The sequence below is a fragment of the Galleria mellonella genome, unplaced genomic scaffold, assembly GCF_026898425.1.
Source record: "Galleria mellonella isolate WM207_F2 unplaced genomic scaffold, CSIRO_AGI_GalMel_v1 utg643, whole genome shotgun sequence".
Classification (NCBI taxonomy): Eukaryota; Metazoa; Arthropoda; class Insecta; order Lepidoptera; family Pyralidae; genus Galleria; species Galleria mellonella.
Genome location: NW_026442135.1, coordinates 955,734 through 975,145, shown reverse-complemented (window position 1 = coordinate 975,145; position 19,412 = coordinate 955,734). Strand labels below are relative to the sequence as shown.

The 19,412-nt window shown below is 36.4% G+C and overlaps 1 protein-coding gene across 3 annotated transcripts in view; it reads right to left on the bottom strand.

The window, feature by feature from the left end:
* Window positions 1-14,269, bottom strand: part of LOC113511322 (sodium- and chloride-dependent transporter XTRP3) — a 43,248-nt gene extending 28,979 nt beyond the window's left edge. For 2 of the 3 annotated variants that reach the window (XM_026894955.3, XM_052900324.1), the window contains exons 1-2: window positions 14,101-14,269; window positions 1,238-2,008 (exon numbers count right to left, since the gene is read on the bottom strand). In XM_026894955.3, coding sequence (XP_026750756.2) covers window positions 1,238-1,499 — 262 coding nt within the window. In that variant the 5' untranslated portion in view covers window positions 1,500-2,008; window positions 14,101-14,269. Of the gene's footprint in view, window positions 1-1,237; window positions 2,009-6,873; window positions 6,953-14,100 lie in introns of those variants that run through there. The other variant, XM_052900325.1, reaches the window with a different exon arrangement.
* Between the last annotated feature and the right edge of the window lie 5,143 nt (window positions 14,270-19,412).

The following is a 19,412-nucleotide window of genomic DNA, read 5'->3' as shown; positions in this document are numbered from 1 at the left end:
TTTGTACAAAAATCACCTTAATAATGTTTTATGCAATTTTGAATTACTAAGAAGGCAGTCTACCTGATGGTAAAGTTTTACCTGTAGACATAAACAGCTTCATGTAAATAAGAGGATACATTGTACTGTTACTATTCACAATTTGACATTAAATTTTTATTGTATAATACATATGTATTAATATGTATGTATTATGTATATAATATATATGTATAATGTGAAGTATTTATTTAATTATGCACTGAACACTTATTGACTTATAAAGGAGTAAAAAGTCAGAAAAATAATGATTTTGGCTACGCCTATCGCTACGAGACAAGCCTACGACGTAGGCATTGCTACGGATCACGCTATCTGATGAGATAGTTGAAAATTGACCTTAATTTTACAAAATAGTTATAGGGTAACAAATTTTGTTAATTTATTTATATTGTAATAATATTGATACGACAGCACGAACTTATGAACATTATAATAGAAAGTAAGATAGAAGGAAAGAGGGGAAGAAGGAGACCGAGGAATAGTTACATCAGGCAGATCAAGGGAAAAGTTGGTGTCGTGTCGTATCAAGAGGTGAAGAGACTCGCTGAAAATCGTAGTGAGTGGCAAGAGCTCCACTGACAAGAGCACAGCTCTTAATAATTTAATATGCTTATTCAAGGATGTCAAGAAACATTGTCATTTCTCATATATCATATGGCTGGTAAAAACTTATAAATATAACAATAATTATTAATCGACTAAAAAAAATCACATGATCATAAGCTTCGTTTTTTCAATCTATACGGGTTAACATGAAAGGTCAAAGGTCATAGCGTGGTGGCATGTTGCCGATCGATATGACCCTGCCTAGGCATTGGTACGTGGTACGAACTATCTGAATTAAGATAGTTTAGACTGTATATGCAATTCGAATAAATTATCGCTGGTATGTATTGCATTACCATAATATCGATTTTACTGTGTGGTCCCGGTATAGAATGGACTACCCCTTTCTTTCTCACGGATGTCGTTAGACACGACTAAGGGAACTAGGGAACTTAACGGTCAAGGGATGGACAGCAGCATCCTTCTTAAAACAATACTAAAGCCTAACTGCAATTGCCAACTAGCCTACCAAGAGTATCAGCTACTGAACCCCCTCCCCCCTCCAAAAGGAGGCTTTTGTTCAGGAGTGGACAGTAAACAGTTGACACGATGATAACGATAAATAAAAAGTACAATAAAATGTACTCACCTCCACCATTTTGCTGACATAGATATGGAAACCTCCATATGTTCCCCAATCCCACAGAGTATCCGATGATGGAAAGAAAGAATTGCACTTTCCCAGACCAGGCCGCTCTGTCCTCGCCAGGCACATCTCTCTGCAAAGATCCCCTGGATCCTTGCAGTACTATGGTGACACCATGCGGCCGCTCACTCCCGTCCGCCCGTGTGTTCAACGGAGCTAACTCATGTCCATTCCGAGGTCCAATAGGTTCTGCTTTTGCCGCCATAATTAGTTCGATTTTTAAAAATTTAAAAGAAAAGAATATTTAAATTTTTTCTTTGGTTAATGGATTTTATTTTTTTAATTTCGTGTCTGGGTATTTTTTTTTTCTCTACCTATATTAATCGTTTATTGTCTATTTATTAGTTTATTGAAATCAAATAAATTTCAATTTAACAAGATTTTTAGAGTGATAATTGTTACCTATGAATATGTTCATAATATTTTATACTATGATTGATGTATTTCGTAATCATACGTAAAATACCGTATCGCGTCTTTTTTTACGAATTCTACCACTTTGAAGTATGTCGTCGTCCTTTTTAATAGTTTTTGTCGTAGTTTTAGTGAATCTCTGAATACGTTTGATCCGTCTCTGTGCATATGAGTGGGTTGATGAACTACTCCGTCTAAATGAATGACATTTTATTTAGACTTATTTATAATAAATCTAGTATTTTTTTTTAATTAGACATTTTCCAGCGGTATGTTCATTTTTCTTGTTGTGATTTCTCCCTGTAACAAAGCAAAAATGTAATATTAAAATTTTCATTAGGACTATATTTTCTACGATAAATCCATCTCTCTTTCTCTCTTTAGTCGTACACTCTTAACAAAGTAGTCGAGGTTTTTATTATTTAAGTGAATGAATAAATGTTTATACTTTGTTTGCATTATACAATATAGGGAATCAGCAAGACAATTAATAAATGTAACGATACAGTTGTATAAGTACAGTAAAACGGTCTTTTTATTTAAGACAATCTTTTCAAGACCACCTTTGGGTAACGGACTAATTGTCGTACAAGTAGGTATGATAATATTGTATAATTAAGAAAGTAATTTTTTTAGCGCTTTAAAAAGGTGCGTAATGTACTTTCAGTTATATCTTTGTTACCCCTAATCCTAAGATGTGGGCACCAGAGTATTCTGAGGTGGGCACGGCCTATCCGGCCCCACCCTTAAATAAGTCTATAGGAATAGTGCAAAAGTAGAGGGGGAAAGGAATTGTTAGTAATACTCTATGTTATATATACTCTGTCAGGTCGACCTCCACGTGGTTCCTCCTGGAAATCATCGTGGTTAATTCTAGTTGATTTCGTCACGATGGGCTAACTGACCGGCTTTCATCCTCATCTGTCATCTCTCACTGGTGCCCCGCCAGTGTATACTGATAGCGCAGGTGGGGTTACCATGCCATTATCACCCATTAAAAAAAAGTGCAGAAGTAGGTATTTCGCTTGTATTAAAATAGGCTGTACTTTCACTTGGAAATATGCCAAAACTTTCAGTGGGGCGTAGCTCTACATAACGGTTTTGGCAGATCTGGAATGCAATGCCAAACATTTTGCAATAGAGGCACGGATATTGCTATATTAAATTCGTTATTAATTAGTGAAATTATAATATTATTTTTAACCACTGTGATATAATCAATGATAAATCATAAAAACGTGATTTTCACTCGCAATGATTTTGTCGCACTTGTTAATCGTTGCTATTGAAAATGAAATATGAATAATAATTTGAGCAAGCGAATAGATACCTTAATGCAGTGCGAAAGTGTCTATAATCGCTCGCTCTATACAATTCAGTCAAATATAACATGTTGTGAAAAGGACTTCATTTTCCGCGCTTAGCCTCACATTTGAGAGTAATAACATGTTATAGGTATATATATTGTGTACAGTTTCCAAATTCTAATCAGAGGGCCGCATACATGCCGTTTAAAATTATTAAAAATGTTAAAAATAACGTTCCTCTGGACTATTTTTTTTTAATGGGTGATAATGGAATGGTAACTCCACCCGCGCTATCCGTATACACCGGCGGGGTACCAGTGAAGGATGATAGGTGAGAATGAAGCAGGCTAGTTAGCCCATCGTGACGAATTCAACAAGAATTGTTCACGATGGTTTCCAGGGGGAACCACGTGGAGGTCGACCTGACAGGATATATTGCTAGTAATGGGGCTATTTGATCCCATTACTAACAATCCCTCCCCCCCCCCCTCTGAACTATTAGGATAGGATTTATGATGAACGAAATGTTAAGCTCCATTTACTGGGTCGATTTCGGTACGAACAAAAACACGAAATTGAGCCCGAAATTTCGGAATTTCATTTCATGGTAGACCACCAGATTTTGTAGTTCTTTTTTGCAATCATTAGGCCTACCTCCTATATTGGTATACGAAATCGCTTATATTTTTCGAATTGCTTGCTATTGTTACGTAACATTAACTATCATGTCAGCGCAGTTTCCTTCGTAAAACTATCCAACTGTCAATCTCTATAATCTTGATTGAGGGTCCACAACGCAGTAACTTCTCCCTTGGGGGTGACACCGAGTTCTGTAGTAAATTTTTGTCTGAGGCGTACATTTATTTAATATAATACATTATAGTTCTATAAAATGTTATATTATTTAGGAGTAATATGTATATTGTAAATAATAATAATAATATATATATATATATATATATATATATATATATATATATATATATATATATATATATATATATTACATACAATGTATATATGTTAATATATATATGTTAAAAGTCTGTTATCTAATAATAATACTAAATAGTGGATTTTTAACATATTCGAAAATAGATTATATTATATTATATATATATATATTGTCGCAAAAATATTAATCAAAATCAATACTACAATAAATAAATAAATCAATACAGGAAATGACAAATTGCACCTGATCACCACCTTTATAATTCCAGTCGTGAATATACTCGTTATAGCCATTTCGTTTTTATTGACAATGCTAGCAATAATATTTTGCAATAAAAACCACATTGAATTAAGAGCAAAATCAAGGAGTCCGCATCAAAGTTATGGCGACATAAACATCACTGTGCTTTCTAAGGAGTATATTACACTACCTTACTAATATTTATTTTATTATTTTAGTTCTTTTTTTTATACAACTTAGAATGGCAAACAAGCTGACGGCCCACCTATATGGTATCAATATTACCAGAGGGATACTTTGTACAAAAGTCGTTTACTTGGGCACCTATCACATGTCCCATTCATGTTTCTATCGTGACGCAGTTGTATTTGCATGGCCGTGTTTCGGTTTGAAGGGTGGGATATGGCAGTGAATTTACAGGGTTCAGAGGCATAACACCTGAGTCCTCAGCAATGGCAACGCATGAGGGGTATCATGGGCGAAACAGTCTCTGTTATGTCCATGGTACTGTTCATGTCTATAGGCGACGGTTACCACTTTCCATCAGGTGGGCCGTCAGCTTGTTTGCCATTCTAAGATGCATAAAAAAATATGAATACAATTATTCGTTCAAACAAACACAATACATTCTTGAAAACATTTTTTTTATACAACTTAGAATGGCAAACAAGCTGACGGCCCGCCTGATGGAAAGTGGTAACCATCGCCTATAGACCACATAAAAAAACAGGCGCCATAGATGAATGATATATTTTTTTAACATCTTAATCATATTATCTTTTTTTTTACGTCTGGGGAAGTGTAATATACACTTTATACAGCTATTACTCAAAACGCAAATCGTAGGCCGGTAGCCGACGCCCCATGCTAGGTAAGTGTGTCAAGGTCGAGGGGACCATTGTACCTCACCCTCCTGTCTTCAGAAGGGGTACTGGATTACGAGAGAGAACTTTTTGCAATGAAATTCGGCAAAAGTCAATGGAATAAATTATATTCGAAAGAATCGTAGGTACTTATAGACGTAAAAGTAATAAAAAGAGATTTAGATGTTAATTATTTTTTTTACGACCGAATGGATGATGGAAAATTTATGGTTTTGGATAAAAAAATTTGTCTTGGAGAAATTTTGGAGAAATGGACATGCTGGAGAAATTTTTGGACAGAAAAATATCGTGTGGATAATTTAGAGTAATTTATTTGAGAATTTTGGAATTTTTAACCCTTACTAGCTTTTACCCACGACTTAGTCCGCATGACCGGGATATGTTCACTAACTGGGATAAAAAGTCTATGTCCTGCTTTATTCCATATTCACCGATGCGAGAACCCGGGAAACAATAAGGGAATACGGGACCTAGGCCCTTTTCCTGAATTCCCATTTTTCCTACTCTTACGTTCAGACATCATTTACTTAAGAAATAATTGATGGATTCCAATGATAATGATATCAAATTAAAGCTGACATCTTAAGCTTTCGAACGCCACATCATTTTTATAATTGACGTTTGTCGTTTTAGTAAAATCAATGCATATGTGCGCCGTCAAGGGTTGAGTCGATTTGATTGCTCGCGAGTGTAGTACAAGTATAACAAATTTGATAGTGATCAGTTAAGATGTTAAGACATTGAGACAGACAAACAGACATACTCGCTTTCACATTTATAATATTATTAAGGAATTACAATTGTAGTTATTAGTAATTATGTACATCAATGGGCAAAAGATAAAGCATCTCTCAAGAATGATAGATAGCTGTGTCCCTCTTAAAACGCCTTTAAAGGCTGACTGCGGTTGCCAATCCGCCTGCCATGCGTGGCAACTACTGGCAAAACCCCCCAAGGGTTGGTTAAAGGCTGACATGATGATAATGATGTACATCAACTGTTTAGTTAGTACCTACTTAATACAAGTACTTTGGGGGGAATGGGATTGTTAGTAATGGGGTCTAACTGACTCATTGCTAGCAATATACCCTTTCAGGTCGACCTCCACGCGGCTCCCCCTGGAAACCATCGTGGTTAATTCTAGTGGATTTTTTTTATACAACTTAGAATGGCAAACAAGCTGACGGTCCACCTGATGGAAAGTGGTAACCGTCGCCTACAGACATGAGCAGTACCATGGACATAACAAAGTATACTGTTACGCCCATGATACCTCCCATGCGTTGCCATTCCTGAGGACTCAGATGTTATTCCTCTGTACCCTGTAAATTCACGCCATATCCCACCCTTCAAAACGAAACACAGCCATGCAAACACAACTGCTTTACGGTTGAAACACAAATGGGACAGAAGTACCCAAGCACACGACTTTTGTACACGATGGGCTAACTGACCTGTTTTCATCCTCATCTATCATCCCTCACTGGTATTCCGGTAGCGCAGACAGATTTACCATTCCATTATCACTCATTAAAAAAAACACAAGTATATTGTGGTATGACCACATATGACTGTATACAATTCCATATTTCATCCTGTAAAATATTTTCGATTATAAATCGAATATTTCTCGCAATAAATGGCATCGATATTCGGAATGACAAGCAATGAATTGGGAAGCTTGAAAGCTTGTCAAACTTTATAAAATGTAAGTACCAGCACGCGATATCTGGAGAAAAGTGAATGCGTCAATATTGCGTATGATATAATAATACTTACGTACGGGGGGGGGAAGGGATTATTAGTAATGGAGACTGAGAATCCCATTGCTAGCAATATACCCAATCAGGTCGACCTCCACGCGGTTCCCCCTGGAAACAATTATGGTTAATTCTTGATGAATTCATCATGATGGGCTAACAGGCCTGTTTTCATTCTCATCTATCACCTTTCACTGGTGCTCCGCCAGCGTATCCCCTTAGCGCAGGCGGGGTTACCATATCATTATCACCCATCAAAAAAAATACTTATCTACGTGCAGGGCCGGATTAAGGGCGAAATCCATTTTTATGACAATTTATCAAAAACAATAGATAATGAAAAATTATTTATCATAATTATAATATTTTAACCAGGACGAAATGATCTCTAGTTTTTTGGCTCGGGACCGTTCCTTGTGGCAGTCTATGAGGAAGGCCTATGTACAGCAGTAGTCAGTTACGAGTATGACGGATGAGCTAGCCATCGTTGTGTTCAACCATATTATAGGGAGCCCAACGAACCAGCCCACCAATTTATTTAATATGAAACATGTTGTTTACTGAATCTTGTACTATTTTAATATAGCGAAACTGCACGAAAATATGTATCCAATTGAAGGCATTGTTGTCTAAGATACAGGCTAGGCCTAGTTTAGACACTAATGTGCTGGGCATAATGTTACATTTTATACACATATAATTCACTTTGAAATTTCTGTAACCCCATGACTGTATATTTTTATGTGCAATAAATCTTTATTATTATTATCTTCTATTAATTTTACAAAAATTCTCATCTCCCCTCTTAAAGAGAGGAGATGGAAAGTAACCCCCGGCAGAAGCACAGTCGGCCGGGGTTCAGGGCCCCAGGGAGAGAAACCGTCGTACAATGCGGGCAGAATCTAAGAGCATCGCTTTCTGCATCTTCCCCGGGAGTGAGCCGCCTCGGAATCCTAACCGTCTGAGATGTTGTTCCAGACTGGTTGGGATAAGACCGTTCACCGACATAACGATTGGAATGATTCCGGTGGACGTCACCCCCCACGTTTCGGTCACCTCGTGAGCCAGGTCGAGATGTTTTCTCTTTTTCTCGGTTTCGGCTTTCACGAGGTTCTCGTCATGCGGTATAGTGACATCCACCAAAAACACCCTCGAGAGTGCCCGATCCATCACCACGATATCAGGTTTGTTCGCAAGAACGGTCCTGTCCGTGATGATGGATCGGTCCCAGTAGAGCCTGACGCTGTCGCTTTCGAGGACCGGCTGGGGCTCGTACTTATAGTACGGCAACCTCTCATTCATTATTATTATTATTGTTATTTAGACATTAAAGCGAGTATGACTTACACATACTACATGTACTTACACATAATAATGCATAAATAAATAAAATAAATATACTCGATATCAGTACGATAGGTACGGAACAATGAACCGTTTGTAGCGATGATATATCGATTCGTTTGTCCCACTGACCTTTCAATACATTGAGACGGTTCCGTACAGGTCAGTCAATCGAGACAAAATTTATTGTTAGCATTATACCGTGTACCTAATTGGTAGGTATATTTGAGTTTACAAAGGACTTTTGTGATGACTGTCTGCTAAAGCCAATACAATAAACGACGTTCTATTGATGACCATTTGATGATGTCACGCGATTGATTGACGCTCTGCCAAAATCATTACGCATTTTAAAAGAATAAGGTTTCGTTCGAGTTTTTATTCGTAACTATATTACTTGATTGTGTCGATAGTTCTTTTTCTACTATGTTAGACCCATAGACATTTTGCGATGATTAAAACTTTTTTCTTTGCGAAGCAAAAATTGTTTCTCAAAGCAAAATTTACTTGTACACGGTTTCGGGTTATATATTATATTAATTAAAAAAAAGTGTTTCTAATCTATAATTATATAATTAAAGATGTCTTCCCCTTTAATTGTGACAAAACCAATAATTTTTATTTTAAAACACAAACTATAGGCACTGTATAGTATTATATTATCTGTGCTATAGGGCACTATAAAGCAGGTCTGCACATATATCCTTCCAGATGAATAAATATTTTTTTAAATCGATTAAGAACTGACGGAGTTATGAGGTAACAAACATAAAAATACAACCGATTTGGGAACCTCATTGTTTCTAAACTCGGTTGAAAATCGTTTGCACTGATTGTCTATTGTCTATCGAAGTACAGCCAAAACTACTAAGCCTAAAAAGCTGAAATTTCGAACATAAGATTATTTGATAACGCACACATTTGTTAAGAAAGGTTTTTTGAAAATTTCAACTTCAATGCTTCTTGTAGTTACTTTGTATAAATCTTAATTTCCCCATAATATAATTTTTTTTTTATACAACTTAGAATGACAAACAAGCTGATGGCCCACCTGATGGAAAGTAGTAGAAAGTAGTAATGCCTATAAACATGAGCAGTACCATGGACATAACAGAGTATACTGTTTCGCCCATGATACGCCCCATACGTTGCCATTCCTGAGGACTCAGGTGTTATTCCTCTGTACCCTGTAAATTTACTGCCATATCCCACTCTTCAAACTGAAACAAAGCCATGCAAACACAACTGCTTCACGGTAGAAATACGAATGGGCCAGAAATTAGTAATAAAATTAATTTGACATAATAATTACAAGACACATGCATCAAGTTTAGATTTTTTATTAGGAGAACAAGCGAGGGCGCTGTTGCCATTAGAATAAATGTATTTATGTTGGGTTGCCAACATCGATCATAGTGAACTAAATTTAGCCTCGCTTATCATCTGATACACCTCGTCAGCGTAAACAAATCATCAATTTAAAATTATACGTTACAGTGTTTGATCTAAGCCTGTTCGAAGGCCACTAAGATTCGGTAGTCACGTTATAATACGGCTAACGTTGACGGACCTTTTATGATAAATCGTTCCCCAAAGATAATTACACGAAACATTGACTACAACATAGCTAATGGTAAGCTATTGCTGTTAATTCTATTATTAACCTACCATTAATACTGTATCTTTTTACATGACTGTTCAAAAAATGAATGTATTTTCAGGATTCATGTTTAAACTGTTTATTCTACTAGTCAAATCTGTTATTTTGGGGTGAGGAGATTGTTAGTAATGCGGACTACCAGTTCCGCTGCTAGCCACATACCCTGTCAAGTCGACCTTCACATGGTCTCCCCTGGAAATCATCGTGCTGATTTCCAGGTGTATTCATCACGATGGGCTAATTGACCTGTCTTTTTATTCTCATCTTTCATCCCTCACTGGTGCCCCGCAAACGTAAACCGTTAGCGCAGACGGAACTTGAAAATTCGTAGATAGTTGAATGTTTATTAATTTTGTGTTATAATATTAAATTTTGTATACAGATAGATATTTTACGTCCAAAAATAAAGGACAAGAGATGAAAAACAAGAAGGAAACTTGTCCAGACGTATATACGTCAATATTGACGTATTTAGTTGAAGGAAGGCTCTAATTTTTTTTAGATAAATAAAATGCTATTGATTTTTTTTTATACAACTTAAAATGACAAACAAGCTGACGGCCCACCTGATGGAATGTGGTAACCGTCGCCTATAGAGATGAGCAGTACCATGGACATAACAGAGTATACTGTTTCGCCTATGATACCCCCCATGCGTTGCCATTCCTGAGGACTCAGGTGTTATTCCTCCGTACCCAGTAAATTCACGCCATATCTCACCCTTCAAACCGAAACACAGCCATGCAAACACAACTGCTTCACGGTTGAAACACGAATGGGACAGAGGTACCCAAGCAATCGACTTTTGTACAAAGTCTTCCTCTGGTTTCATTCTAATTTCAATTCTGATTTAATTCCGCTACATTCAATTGGAGTCATAGACAAATAGACTGTCGCTCGATTCACATAACGAAAATCGGCGCCAATCATAATTTTGTTGAATAAAAACTGTAATAGAGATACGACATGTATCCACGTGCAATTTCATCGTTATTCAATCATTACATAAGAGCTTCAGGTTATGGAATGAGCTCCTTGCCGAGGTTTTCCCAAGAGACTACTGCATGGGGTTCTTCAAAAGGGGGGTAAAAAACTTTCTGCAGGGTCGGCAACGCGCGCGTAGCTAATAAGCTACGGTAACCGTTTGCCATCGGGGGGAAAGGGATTGTTAGTAATGGAGACTAAAAATCCCATTGCTAGCAATATACCCAATCAGGTCGACCTCCTCGCGGTTCCCCCTGGAAACTATCATGGTTAATTCCTGATGAATTCATCATGATGGGCTAACTGGCCTGTTTTCATTCTCATCGATCACCCTACACTGGTGCTCCGCCAGCGTATCCCGTCAGCGCAGGCGGGGTTACCATTCCATTTTCACCCATCATAAACCGTTTGCCATCAGGTGGGCCATATGCTAATTTGACACCTCAGTGGTATAAAAAAAAGCAGGTTTTCTTAAAGTGGAGTCTACGAATCCCTTAGGGGTCCGTGGCGTGTGTATCAGGATTCCGCAATAGGTCAGTCAACTGTAAAAATATTTATTAGAAAATTGTGTAGCATACTCGACGAGACGCATCGTCGTCGTCAGGTCAATAGAATCTACTGAAGCTACCACTAAAAGTTTTTTTGTTTTATAAAAAATCCTTTTTCTTTTCCTAAATTTTAGGACCTAACTAAAATGTCATTTGACAGAGGTCCGTGGAATAGTTTAAATTGTGAAAATGGTCCGTGACTGCAAAAAATTTAAGAAGCCCTGCATAAGAGGAAAAGGGATTATTAATATTATAATAGGGTTTTACAGCCTCATTGTTAGCTATATACCCTGTCAAATTGATCTCATGGTCACCCTGGAAACCATTGTGATTAATTTCTGATGTATTATTGGTCACGTTGGATCAATTGACTCGCTTGCATTTTCACCTCACTTTTAATGCATTAGCGACTCCCCTCCCCTTCACTCCCCACCTAGTTTTTTTTTTTGATCGGTGAAAATGGTATGATAACCCCACCTGCGCTAACGGGATATGCTGGCGGAGCACCAGTGAAGGATGATAGATGAGAATGAAAACAGGCCAATTAGCTCATCATGATGAATTTATCAGGAATTAACCATGATAGTTTCCAGGTAGAACCACGAGGAGGTCGACCTGGTTGGGTATATTGCTAGCAATGGGATTCTCAGTCTCCATTACTAACAATCCCTTTCCCCCGAGTTGGCTGTACTAGCCACGACTCATATGCACAACTGCCTAAATGAGAGGTTAAGCACGGAAAAGAGAGTCCAATTTACATTACATTACATTCAATCTATTCGTCTGAACGTGATTCAATGACAGACAACTTTACAAACTTTCACATTTATAATACTAGATTAATACGAGGTCTGTCCGGAAAGTTCGTATAAAAGTGTTCTGGAATGCGAGAAAGAGGAGTGGGGAGGCCAGGTAAGCGCAGGACCCCTTCCTTATGTCCCTAACAATGCTTCAGTTCTGGTCTGACCGCCGTGCGGTGCGAACTGGCTTGTCACGCCATCTGTGAAGTTACCTCTTAACGAAACCCCGTCGGCATGGAGCCCGCTTCCGTTGAAGAGCAGCGCGTCGTAATCAAGTTTCTCTCGAAACTCGGCAAGAATGGCCGTGAAATTTTTGCCGATCTCAGAACAGTTTATGGGGATGATGCTGTGAAGGAACCAACCGTCCACAAGTGGCTAAAAAGATTCAGAGAGGGCCGAGACAATGTTGATTGTTTTTTTCGATGTTCGGGGGATTGTCCATCAAGAATTCGTCCCTCCAGGCCAGACAGTTGATGGAAAATTCTACGTCGATGTGCTCAGACGCCTCAAAGCTCGTGTGGCACGAGTTCGTCCAGAATTGGCGCGAGAGGGGCGTTGGATTCTTCACCACGACAATGCCCCTGCCCACACCTCTCTTGTTGTCCGTGAGTTTTTGAGTAAAAATTCCATTACGGTGACCGAACACCCCCCTATTCGCCGGATTTGGCCCCGTGTGACTTCTTCTTGTTCCCAAAAACCAAATTGGTACTTCGGGGGCGGCATTTGGGGGACATAAATGAGATAAAAAAAGCTACGACGGGGCAGCTGAGAAACCTACAACCAGAGGACTTTCAAGGAGCCTTCTCACAGTGGAAACGGCGTTGGCACAAGTGCATTATGTCACAGGGGGAGTACTTTGAAGGGGATAAAATTGATTTACCTGAATAATTGTAAAATAAAATTTTTAAAAAACTTTTATACGTACTTTCCGGACAAACCTCGTACTTTTAGAGTAATTTATTTACATAATTTAATATAAATCATTGCAATTTCTGCAAAATAGAGATGATAAAATCGACAGAGACAAGTATAGAATTAAATCACATCCAAGATAAATACTTTTTATTTAGGAATCAGTTAAAGTAGGAATAGTATGTCTATATGTGAAATTAATTATTTATGACGTTTTATGACTAAATTTGTGACCCTATTTGAATAAAAATTGGCGTAGGGGTAGTTGGAAATGATTTGGTCAATATAAGTGCGTCACATTATTGCGTCATCATCACGTAATCATCAAAAATTTCGTTTCATTTAAATGTAGTAGTACTATTACTTATACTCTGGTATAAAGAAATATATATTTTTAATTAACACAAATATATTCTTTTTTAGTTGAAAGAGACTAGATACAAAGATAAAAAAGTTTCTCTTCCAAAAGGAAAAGTCCTGTTACATTACAAAATATTATTATAGGGCGAAAATACTTTATCTAGGACACAATAAAAATTAAAAACATAAACAATGATCACGTGCTCTGACTAATACACGTGACTGAACCATCCAGGAATAGAGTCCTGACCTTCCTCATGACTTACAGCGCATCCCTGCAGCCCGTGAACCGCGCACAATCAATAAAATACCTTCAGGACTTGTAAAATAGCATGCACGTTTTTACTCTATATGCCAGGTGGGTGCAACGTGGTTACAATTAATTACTACTTCAATTTATATTTTGTATAGATTCCAATATATTTTTTTTTATTTATATAGAGAAAAAAATATGCACTTAAACAACTTTAACTTTGTCTCCTAAAAAATATACACGTTCTTAATTTAAACTAATTAACTGAAAAAAAATGTTATCAGTGAACGCAATATTATTATACTCCTGTTATCGTAAATTATACTTATCCAATTTCTTTATGCATAATTATGCAAAATGAATATAATAACAAATTCACACTTACGCAATTTATTACACAAGATCTTAAAAATAAAAATGTTCTTATTCTGATTGTTTGAGTTATCATAAGACTGGCCATAAAAGTACACTATTTTTTCGTCTTTCAAAATTTTCATTCAAATATGGAATCGATGACGCGATATGCGAACATCCGCGGCGCGCTTACTGCACTGACTGCCGACATCGAAAGTTTACTAGAGATGGGTTACCTTTGTGTTTTCGATATCGATTAAACCAACCACCGCATTAATAAAGGGTGCATTTTCACGTCACCCTCCTTACTATTAAAGTAATAAAATTAATAATTAAGAAGTACGTCCAAAGATTGAGCTATACAGATGTGTTACTTCTTAGTTTTCTCCTCTTAAATGTGTGCATTTTCAGTTCCCCATTCCCCCATTTTAACATCATGTAATTAATAATTGGACTCTCCAAAATACTGGCATCCAATTCAATACACCCAACTCAACTACAACTATAGGTCGTAACGTACTTTTTCAGTGACTTTATAAAAATCATAGAGGACTAATAGATGACAGTAGACATTAAGAATTTTTTGCAAAAAGATTTGAGACACATATTATTAAAGACAACTCCAAATCCAAAGTAATGTATCATAACTATTTGCAAAAAAGTTTTTAAGTAATCAATAGTTGAGTGCCCATAATTATATCCAAACTTGTATTAGCTTTAGATTAGAGGGCGCTGTATTATATCTCCAGTGGTACTTATTATATATATTAGTATATCTCATTTAACATTATTTTTGCACAACTGTGATAAAAATAATTTAAAGGGTTATAATATCGACGTTAGAGGGATGTAAAACATCCCTATTTGGTGATGACGTCACGTCTGGCTGAAGGGCTGAAGGGTGACATGCGCAAAAACGGTAGCCATTTTCTATACATTCGGCTATTTCCGTACAAGATCGTTTATTTTCGCCAGGTCTAGTCATATGCAGGCTGTACCAGACAAGGTTCAAAAGCTGTAAATAATTTTCAGGCGATTTTCAATCTTGTGCAGTAAATAATAAAGTTTTTAAGGGATGAATAAATAACATTGCAATAAATAGATTAATGTGAATGTGCTGTACCTACAATCTACAGTATTAGCTTAGACATAGGCTTACTGGGAATTTACGTCATATCTAATTTTAAAAGACCTTGATAGATACAAAACACTAATTTCCTAACAACCTATTATAATGTGTCGACAAATTTTAATGTTCATTTACTAATAAAACCACACTATAGCCTAAATATTATGTACGTATTGTAAATGATGAGAAAAGGAAGGAAGGGATTGTCTGTAATGGGGACACTAGTCACCAGTGTCAATATACCTTTGCATAAGGACTACCTACTCACCGTCCCGTTGAAAACGTTAATGGTGAAAACATAATAGACGAGGATACCATTCTATTTTCAGCTGTCAAACAAATGAAGATCAAGACTGTTGCAAATAAAACGCTTATCCCACCCTTCAAACCAAAACACAGCCATGCAAACAACTGCTTCACGGTTGAAACACGAATGGGACAGAGGTGGCTAAACAAACGACTTTTGTACAGTCTCCCTCTGGTAGAATTATAAGTAGATTATAGAGTTATATGACAGAAAAATACAATGTAATTGAGAACTTTTTCCTTTTTTGATGTCAATTGAAATTACAGGTGAATAAAGAATTTTTTAAATACATATGAGTCTCGCTAAACTAGGTTTTCTACAAAGAAGATGGAGGCATTCAATTCAGTTGCTTTTTTTTGGTTTTTACCTCATAACTCTCAAATCGATTTGGAAAATTCTTTTTTTTTTTTATCTAAACGATATACTTGCAGGTTATTCCTATAGATTTGTAATGTTAAAGATTTCCCAAAATAGTGTCTTTTTTTTATACAACTTAGAATGGTAAACAAGCTGACGGCCCACCTGATGGAAAGTAGTAACCGTCGCCTATAGACATGAGCAGTACCATGGACATAACAGAATATACTGTTTCGCCCATGATACCCCCCATGCGTTGCCATTCCTGAGGACTCAGGTGTTATTCCTCTGTACCCAATAAATTCACGCCATATCCCACCCTTCAAACCGAAACACAGCCATGCGAACAACTGCTTCACGGTTGAAACACGAATGGGACAGAGGTACCCAAGCAATCGACTTTTGTACAAAGTCTGATTGCAGAATACTCAGTTTTATTTTTTTACCATTTTATTTTGTAATTAAATAATTATCATTAACTTTCATTTGTTTACTAGCAGTATTATACCTAAATTTTGAAGGCCATTGTTTTGGCAAAACACACATGTTCATAAATTTTTTTTTTATGGATGATAATGGAATGGTAATCCGCCTGCGCTAATAGTATACAGTGGCGGGGCACCAGTGAGGGATGATACTTGAGAATGAAAAGACAGCACGATGTCATAATATATTATTAACAACACCTGTATACCGTGTTTTTGAGCAAATAAATTATTATTATTATTAGAAATCACATTGAAATTTGTTCTAAATGTTTAGTTTTTAAAAGAAAATAACTAGTTGTTGTCGTTTTATTATTAAACAACACAGTTTTAAATTATATTAAATGTGGTCATCCACGCACATATGTAAATTTCACCTGTATTTGTTTTATTATATCACAACCTTATTCTCTTTCGATGACCTTGAGGTGTTTCACCTTTGACGGCTGTGGGGTCGATCTCCTACCGATATAAACATTTTTTCATCATCCACGTATTCATCAGTATTCATATGTATCTTTTAGAAAATTCTTGTTTTATCTGAAAGGATATACTTACAAATTGGTCCCATAGAAATTTTATTGAAATCGATTTAATAGTTTTTATAATCAAATTAACTGGATTTTTACAACAGAGTCAATTATTTTTTTCAATCTGAATCTAGTCTATAAGAACCGATAATCACCTTCCATCCTAAATAAATAATTATAAAAGCTTTTCTTACTTTTTTATGTTGTCTTTTTTTTATTTTATTTCAATTGTATTATTATTATTATTCTAGCATCATTAAAACTAGTTTTTTGTTCTTTGCTTACTATCTTTAGCCATCTATAATTATTTTGCTTATCTATTAGACTTTCCTATAGATAACCACAAATGTCTAGAGTCACGCAACTTTTGCAGTTTGGCACGTCATACTGTAGCTACCTATTGTCCTACATCAAAATAATGAAGTGTAAAAATAAATTTCGACCACGGTAGGCGAAATCTGAAAATAATTTTGGAACTGTTAACACTAACTTTGGGAAGCGTCCGTCTTAAAATATTACCAAAGCCAAACTGCGGTTGCCAACCCACCTGCCAAGCGTGGCAACTACTGGCAGATGCCGCCAAGGGGTAGGTATGATGATACCTCTTATAACTAATCCAGTCCACATGTTTAAATCGAAATCATATAGGTCTAAAGAAGACAAGAAATTTTTAGACTCCCATACTAACATGGCGAAAAAATTAAATAAAAAAAAAAACAAAGAAATTATACATGTTTTACACTAACATGCCCTATACAACACTAGTTATAAGCATAGGCGTATTTTAAAGGGGAAAAGAGGGGAATTTCTTATTTTAGAATAGATTGAGCTCACCCCCATCGGCGTATTTAAGATTATTTTCCAGAAAGGGCCTAGCCCCTTAAAATATGCGTATATGCACTCTCCAATCTCTCTTTATTTATAACTGACAACTCCACTTTTTATTCTGGGGTAGGCACTAGACAATTCTGGGGGGAAAGGGATTGTTAGAGTTTGACAGCCCTATTGCTAGCAATATGCCTTATTAGGTCGACCTCCACGTGGTTCCCCCTGGAAACCATCGTGAACAATTCTTGTTGAATTCGTCATGATGGGCTTACTGACCTACTTCATCCTCACCTATCATCCTTCACTGGTGCCCCGCCGGTGTATAGCGATGGCGCGGGTGGGGTTACCATTCCATTATCATCCATTAAAAAAAAAACTAGACAATTCTGGGATGCGCAAGGCCCATCCGGTCTCCCTTGAAAAATAATTTTATTTTTTATAATTTTTAAAGAAGTCTTACAGTTGTAATAACTTAATAATTAACTATACATAACAACAATAAGCAAATTAGAAGCTACCACATACGAGTATAATTAACGAAAATTGAATTGCTTACAATCTAGATAATTAATAAAGTTTACAAGTTGAACGTCGTTAAAATCAATTAATGAGTATTTGTAATGTGCGATGGTATTTCTTATATAACAGCTCTTACTATTAAATATATCTATTTCATTATTATTATTTTTTTATACAACTTAGAATGGCCAACAAGCTAACGGGCCACCTGATGGAAAGTGGTAACCGTCGCCTATAGACATGAGCAGTACCGTGGACATAACAGAGTATACTGTTTCACCCATGATACATTCATTATTCCTACTATATTCATACATCATTGAAAATAGTGGAAGCTCGTATTATGAAACAATTGCTTCTGTACTGGGTGCAAGTAAATAATCTGTTAAAGTAAATACTTGGTGTAATGCGGGCACCTTATAGAAAGTATGAACTATAATAATAATAATTAGTTTATTCATCTCCACAAATTACAGTGTGAGGATTATTTACTTTATACAAAATAAAAGTATCGTAATTTGTGGGAGATCTGGAGCCTAAACTAAGTCTTAACTTGTATCTTAGACACTAGGTCCCCCCCAATAAAGTAGTGACAATTCGAAGTAAAAGGTAGTTGCGTGAAGTAAAAATAAATATGATTTAATATTAGAATTAGAAAAGCGCGCGCGTGTGCGTGCGATGTGCGCGTGCGCGTGTGTGCGTGGCTGCGCGTGTGCGTATGCGTGTGTGTGCATACACGTGCGTGTGTGTGTATGTGTTTTATTAGGTATGTATTGTATTTGAATTACAAATAAAAAAAAACCCTGTGTTGTAAAAAAAAAACCCTTCCTTTTCTATTTTTTTTTTTTAATTAATTACGTACATAACCGTAGATAACACTATTATACACTATTATAATTTTATTACGTTCAATTACTTTTCTTTACAGTGACAATTTGTTGTGCTTACATTAACATGCTGAATAACTACATAATCTCTTCCCCTTTGAAGTCGGTTAACATTTGAAACGTGTCTCATCTCGAACACCCTTCAACCTTCAGTTACAATTTCGGTGGCATTGGCAACGTGCCAGAATATTAAAATCGATGCGCTAACGAGTGACCTACGAGCCCGCTATAAGTTGTCGATGAACGCTGTCGACTAGTAATTTATTATCGGGAATAAATCAATTACCTACTTAGTATCTAA